This window comes from Larimichthys crocea, chromosome XXIV, assembly GCF_000972845.2.
Source record: "Larimichthys crocea isolate SSNF chromosome XXIV, L_crocea_2.0, whole genome shotgun sequence".
Classification (NCBI taxonomy): Eukaryota; Metazoa; Chordata; class Actinopteri; family Sciaenidae; genus Larimichthys; species Larimichthys crocea.
This window is the reverse complement of record NC_040034.1, coordinates 5,334,327-5,340,655: the sequence shown is the minus strand read 5'-3', so window position 1 is coordinate 5,340,655 and position 6,329 is coordinate 5,334,327. Positions and strand designations below refer to the sequence as shown.

Here is a 6,329-nt window from a genome sequence, read left to right as displayed (position 1 = left end):
TGACTGTTTGACTGAGCTGCAGTGGATCCTCGTCCGTCCCAGGATATCAGAAGTCGATGACAGAGAAGCTCAGCTCTATGTTATGAGTCAGGTCACGGAAAACATTGAATGTGAAGCGTCCTCTCAGACATGTTTCTGCTTGTCTCTTTGTCCTGCACAGGATTTGGATTTAATAAATTCATATTCCTCCGGAGGACCCGAGTAAACAGAGGCCTGCCCGAGCCGAACAAAGGACAGACACAAGGACAAGCAGACGTCGGATAACGGAAGGTCACAGCTGGACGAGGAAAAGACAAAAGTGGAGGAAGCGCGATTCAGAAGAAGGGCGAGACCGTGAGCAGAGACGGAGGTGAAGACACATTTACATCCTGATGAGAATAAATGTGTTTCATGTTTAAAGTCTAACGTGTGTGAGCGTCTGCTGAGTCTGTTTACTGTGGACAGACAGGGGACAGAGCTCGTAGCTGAGGACTTCACACGGAGGAGCAGAGAGCTCGCTGGTAGACACGGAGGACACACAACAGGGAGGGACACACACCACAGGGAGGCCACCCCGAGGAAACACACAACAGGGAGGGACACACAACCAGGGAGGGCACACAGGGAGGACACACAGAAGGGAGACACACACACACGGGAGGAACCACACATGGGGACACACACACAGGGAGACACACAGGGGGCACACAGGGAGACACACAGACACAGGGAGGACACAGACACAGGGAGGACCCACACACACACACAGTGAGACACAGACACACAGGGAGGACCCACACACAGTGAGGGACACACAGGGAGACACACACACACACACAGCACAGGGAGGACACAACACACACACACACAGGGAGGACACACAGACCACAGTGAGGACACACAGGGAGCGACACACACACCACACACACAGGGAGGACCACAACGGGAGGACACAACAGGAGGACCACACAGAGGACACACACCACAGGGATGCACAGACACAGTGAGGACACACACACACACACACACGGAGGACACAGACACAGTGAGCGACACACAGGAGGACACAAGGAGGAACACCCACCCAGGGGCCACACAGCACACCGTGAGGACCCACACACGTGAGGACACACACAACAGGGAGGAGACACACAGGGAGGACACACACCACAGGTGAGGACACACACACACAGGAGAGACACGCACACAAGTGGAACACAGGGAGTACACACAGGGAGGACACACGACACAGGAGGACACTACACAGGGAGACAACACACACCCAGTGAGGACACCAAAGACACACCTACACAGGAGGCACACACACAGGGAGGACACAACGTGGACACACACACACACACAGTGAGGACACACACACACACACACAGAGGAGCACACACAACACAGTGCGGGACACAAGGGAGGCCGACACATGCGGACACACACAAAACACATGGAGGGACACACAGGGAGGGACAACACAGTGAGGACACACACACACAGGATGACAACCACACCCAGTGAGGACACGACACAGTGAGGAACACAGAGACACACACACACAGGTGAGGACACAGACCAATTGCGGAACACAGGAGGACACCCACACACACACACACACACACCGGAGGACACACACACCCAGTGAGGACCACACACACAGGGAGGACACACAGGGAGGCCACACACACAGGAGGACCTGTGTGTGTGTCCTCCCTGTGTGTCCTCCCTGTGTGTGTGTGTCCTCCCTGTGTCTGTGTGTCCTCCCTGTGTCTGTGTGTGTGTGTCCTCCCTGTGTCTGTGTGTGTGTGTCCTCCCTGTGTGTCCTCCTTGTCTCTGTGTGTCCTCCCTGTGTCTGTGTGTCCTCCCTGTGTCTGTGTGTCCTCCCTGTGTCTGTGTGTGTGTGTCCTCCCTGTGTCTGTGTGTGTGTGTCCTCCCTGTGTGTCCTCCTTGTCTCTGTGTGTCCTCCTTGTCTCTGTGTGTCCTCCCTGTGTCTGTGTGTCCTCCCTGTCTGTGTGTCCTCCCTGTGTCTGTGTGTCCTCCCTGTGTGTGTGTCCTCCCTGTGTCTTACCAGCGAGCTCTCTGCTCCTCCGTGTGAAGTCCTCAGCAGCGAGCTCTGTCCCTGTCTGTCCACAGTAAACATGACTCAGCAGACGCTCACACACGTTATGACTTTAACATGAAACACATTTATTATCATCAGGATGTAAAATGTGTCTTCACCTCCGTCTCTGCTTCACGGTCCTCGTCCTTCTTCTGAATCGCAGCTTCCTCCACTTTTGTCTTTTCCTCGTCCAGCTGTTGACCTTCCGTTATCCGACGTCTGTCCTTGTCCTTGTGTCTGTCCTTTGTTCGGGCTCGGGCAGGCCTCTGTTTACTCGTGTCCTCCGGAGAGACATATGAATTATTTAAATCCAAATCCTGTGCAGGACAAAGAGACACGCAGAAACAATGTCTGAAGGACAGATTCACATTTCATGTTTTCAGTGACTGAGCATGGCTCATCAACATAGAGCTGAGCTGTCTCTGCATCAGGACTTCTGATATCTGAGGACGACGATGATCCACTGCAGCTCAGTCAAACATTCAGCGATGACGGGTACCGACCTTTGGCTCCTCGTCTTCTTTCTCTCTTTCTTTCTTCTCGCCGTCGTCATGCGTCACTTCCTCTGTTGTGTTTTGTGTCTCATCACATTCACGTTTATTTTCTTCTCTGTCTGAGTCGGACTTCCCTCGTTCTTCGTCCTGAGATGACAAACATGATTCAGTCAGTGTGTCTTTGAACAGGCGTGTTCATGTGGATCAGTTTAGATCTTATTGTCTTACAGGTAAAGTGTCTCTCACTGCGTTCTCCTTCTCTAAACGCTTCTTTGCTTTTTTACGCTGGAACAGAAACAGACAGGTGAGCGGCTGACAGACAGAGCACACAGACGTTCAGAGTCATACTGACCATCTTCTTACGCTTGTTCTTCTCCGTTTTGTCTTTACGACGTTCTTCTTCTAACAACTCCTTCGCATGTTTATCTGCCTCCTGTTGGACGAACACACTGTTTAAAGTTCACACACACACACACACACACACACACACACACACACACACACACACACAGTAATGAACGTGTCCATCAGTGGATACCTCGTCAGTGAGTTGTCTAATTCGTGGATGTGGCTCTAGAGCCTTGTGAGCAGAATTCTGTGAATATACGCGATCATCATCATCTTCATCATCTTCATCTTCATCAGAGTAAATGATGTCGTCCTCCAAGTTTCCATCGAAGGAGTGTAAAAAATCTGAACCTGGGACAAGGAGACGGACAAAGAGACATGAGCAGGAGAACGTCTCATCATCACAGAGATGCTGATGGTGCTACAACATCTCAGACATCAACTCTTCTGTTTTAGAGACGTGCTGCTCCACCAACACCAACACCGACTCCGTCTCAGGGGTCATGATCGAGGACCAGCTGTCCTCCTCTGACTCAGGACAGTCCAAACTTTTCTGTCTGTTGTTCCCCGTTGGTGGAACGTCCTACCAGTTCCTACAGATCAGGGGCGTCCCTCTCTACCTTCACAGACCTCCTGAAGACCTCCAGCTCTGCAGAGAGGACCTCCTCTACAACACTACCAACAGCTGGACATGACACATCTGTCCTCTACAGCTGGACATGATACATCTGTCCTCTACAGCTGGACATGACACATCTGTCCTCTACAGCTGGACATGACACATCTGTCCTCTACAGCTGGACATGATACATCTGTCCTCTACAGCTGGACATGACACATCTGTCCTCTGCACACACATGATCTTACCGAACAAACCCGAGGAGAAGACGTCCAGGATGGACCTGCCCGGGTGACGCCCGTTTATGAAGTCCACCATCGTTTCCTGAGGAGGAGACGAGTCAAATACAGAGTAACAAAGACGAGTCCTCGTTATTATAAGAGACATTAAGACAGGACGGTGTGTCCACGTCACACACACACACACACACACACACACACACACACACACACAGAAGATGTCTGAAGGAACCAGCATGACGGAGACGCCCAGGTGAGGGACGCTCTGTGGGTGTACACCTGGTCTGGTTGCCATGGCGATGTGTCCATGGTACTTGTACTGTGGCAGTAACAAAATCAGACTGTGCTGTGACGTCATCACCTGCCCGACACAGTCAGAGAACACTGACGTTGTGACGTCAGCATGACGTGTCCAGGTTCGTGTGTCACCTGACCTACCTGGCTGCACACTTCAAACTGGACAGACCTGTTGGTGCCACACCGAACAGGTGAGCTCCAGGTGAGTCATACTCACGTGCGTGCGCATGAGTCTGGAGTTCTCTCGAATCCTCGCGACCGAGCCTTCACCTGAAAAGGTACACATACGTCACGTGTGGTTTGTATTAAATATGTAACGTGACTGTGACGCAGACACGAACGTTGTTTACGTCACAGCGTTAGCCAGCTAGCCGCACAGCTAACAGCTAGCCGAGCCTTTGAAGTGTCCTGACCTTTAACCACGTGCTTCTTCTTCGACATGACGTCACCGTGCCCCTCTGTGCTGCTGTCTGACGTTAGTCTGCGTACAGGTGTTAGTCTGTGTACAGGTGTTAGTCTGTGTACAGGTGTTCAGCTGTTAGCTCACACCGCGCTGTGTGTGTGTGTGTGCAGAGTTCTACTTCCTGACCCGGACCTGTCTCCAGGAAGCCTCTGATTGGATGTCCCGCCTGTCAATCATGGCATGGTAAAGTGGGCGGGACTTAAAGGCAGACTGAGGGTTTCCCACGTGACTGTGTGACGTCATAAGGTCGTCACGAAGCTTTGATGAGATAAAGTTTAAATTCAGACAAATATATAAATAAATATATTAAATTCAATCTATACCCCTATATACATATATTATTATATATTATATATATATTATTATTATATATATAATATATTATATCTATTATATATATATATACATATATATTTACAGAGTGGAGTAAACAACAACAAAACAAAAACAAACTGTCTCTTTTTTATGTCAAAAATACAAGTTTCATTATCCTGAGAATAAAGATATAAACCTTCATCTAGCAACAATGTTACATTAATCAGTACACTAATAATAACAGTGCTATACATATACATGTTATACGATGTATGTAAAATAAAAAACTATAGGTTAATGTATTATATCATATATATCTGTATATATTACATAGTACATATACTATATGTATATAGTACATATACTATATATCATGTATGTATATATGTCATAATATGTATATATACTTATATATAACATATACAGTATATATCATGTATCTCTATATACTGTTATATATACATATTACATTATATGTCTACATATACCTATATATATTATATATACATTTTATATGTCATATATTACATATTCAATATATATATATGTACATTATACATATACATAATTAATCGTATATATACATGTATATATGTATATATCATATATATATGTATATGTATATATACATATATACATATATATGCTATTATATATACATATACATATACATATATATATATATATAGTATATATACTTTATGTCTAATGTATATCTATTATATATATTGTATATATACCCAATATATGTTATATACATGTTATCACTACCTAACATATAACTAGTGTCTGTGACGTCTTAATTTCTATAAACATGAATGCGGACCAATCACAGGACAGCTGACCGCGGCCTGTGATTGGTCCCCGGGGCGGACCTTGGACAGCTCAGGGCTTCCGTACAGTGGCGCATATTTCCTGAGGGTGACGTCACACACACGCTGTGATTGGTTTACACAGAGCTGCACGTTGACGGGAACTGTTTAAACTGGAAGTGACGTTTGGCGCTCTTCAGTTTAAGTTCCCGCCCTCTGTCCTCTCGCGAGATTCCCGAGCTTTCCTCCCCATCGCCCTAGCAACGCTCCTTGGATCGCGAGGCAGGAAGGGCGCGCTGTGGCGGTTCTGACAACCACAACAACAAACAACAACCAACAACAACAAACAACATCATTCCTCTCTTCTTCATGGAGCCTGAGCAGGTGAGTTACTTTCACCTGTTCATGTCTGTAAACATGTCCGCGAGCTCACGGTTAGCACGCGGAAACCTGCTAACGCTCAGCTAAACGCTAACAGACTGCTAGGTTTTATACACACATATATTGTTCTGTGTTACATAACACATAAACATATATATGTGTAAACACACATAACATTATACCCCCCCCCCCCCCCCCCCCCCCCCCCCCCCCCCCCCCCCCCCTCGCTTTTTTACACACCATACTACCTATATGTGTTTACTTCCCCCCATACCATA

The 6,329-nt window shown here is 47.4% G+C and overlaps 2 protein-coding genes across 5 annotated transcripts in view; one reads left to right on the top strand and one right to left on the bottom strand.

Moving 5' to 3' along the window:
- si:dkey-33c12.4 (uncharacterized) overlaps positions 1 to 4,650 on the bottom strand; it is an 11,166-nt gene extending 6,516 nt beyond the window's left edge. For 2 of the 3 annotated variants that reach the window (XM_027274642.1, XM_010747700.3), the window contains exons 1-9: positions 4,494 to 4,650; positions 4,298 to 4,350; positions 3,793 to 3,868; positions 3,116 to 3,276; positions 2,930 to 3,010; positions 2,806 to 2,862; positions 2,587 to 2,724; positions 2,203 to 2,400; positions 2,051 to 2,105 (exon numbers count right to left, since the gene is read on the bottom strand). In XM_027274642.1, coding sequence (XP_027130443.1) covers positions 2,051 to 2,105; positions 2,203 to 2,400; positions 2,587 to 2,724; positions 2,806 to 2,862; positions 2,930 to 3,010; positions 3,116 to 3,276; positions 3,793 to 3,868; positions 4,298 to 4,350; positions 4,494 to 4,521 — 847 coding nt within the window. In that variant the 5' untranslated portion in view covers positions 4,522 to 4,650. The remainder of the gene's footprint in view (positions 1 to 2,050; positions 2,106 to 2,202; positions 2,401 to 2,586; positions 2,725 to 2,805; positions 2,863 to 2,929; positions 3,011 to 3,115; positions 3,277 to 3,792; positions 3,869 to 4,297; positions 4,351 to 4,493) is intronic. The other variant, XM_027274641.1, reaches the window with a different exon arrangement.
- The window catches only part of alms1 (ALMS1 centrosome and basal body associated protein), a 21,902-nt gene that overhangs the window by 4,510 nt on the left and 11,063 nt on the right, over positions 1 to 6,329 (top strand). For both annotated transcript variants that reach the window (XM_027274629.1, XM_027274630.1), the window contains exon 2: positions 6,032 to 6,054. In XM_027274629.1, coding sequence (XP_027130430.1) covers positions 6,040 to 6,054 — 15 coding nt within the window. In that variant the 5' untranslated portion in view covers positions 6,032 to 6,039. The remainder of the gene's footprint in view (positions 1 to 6,031; positions 6,055 to 6,329) is intronic.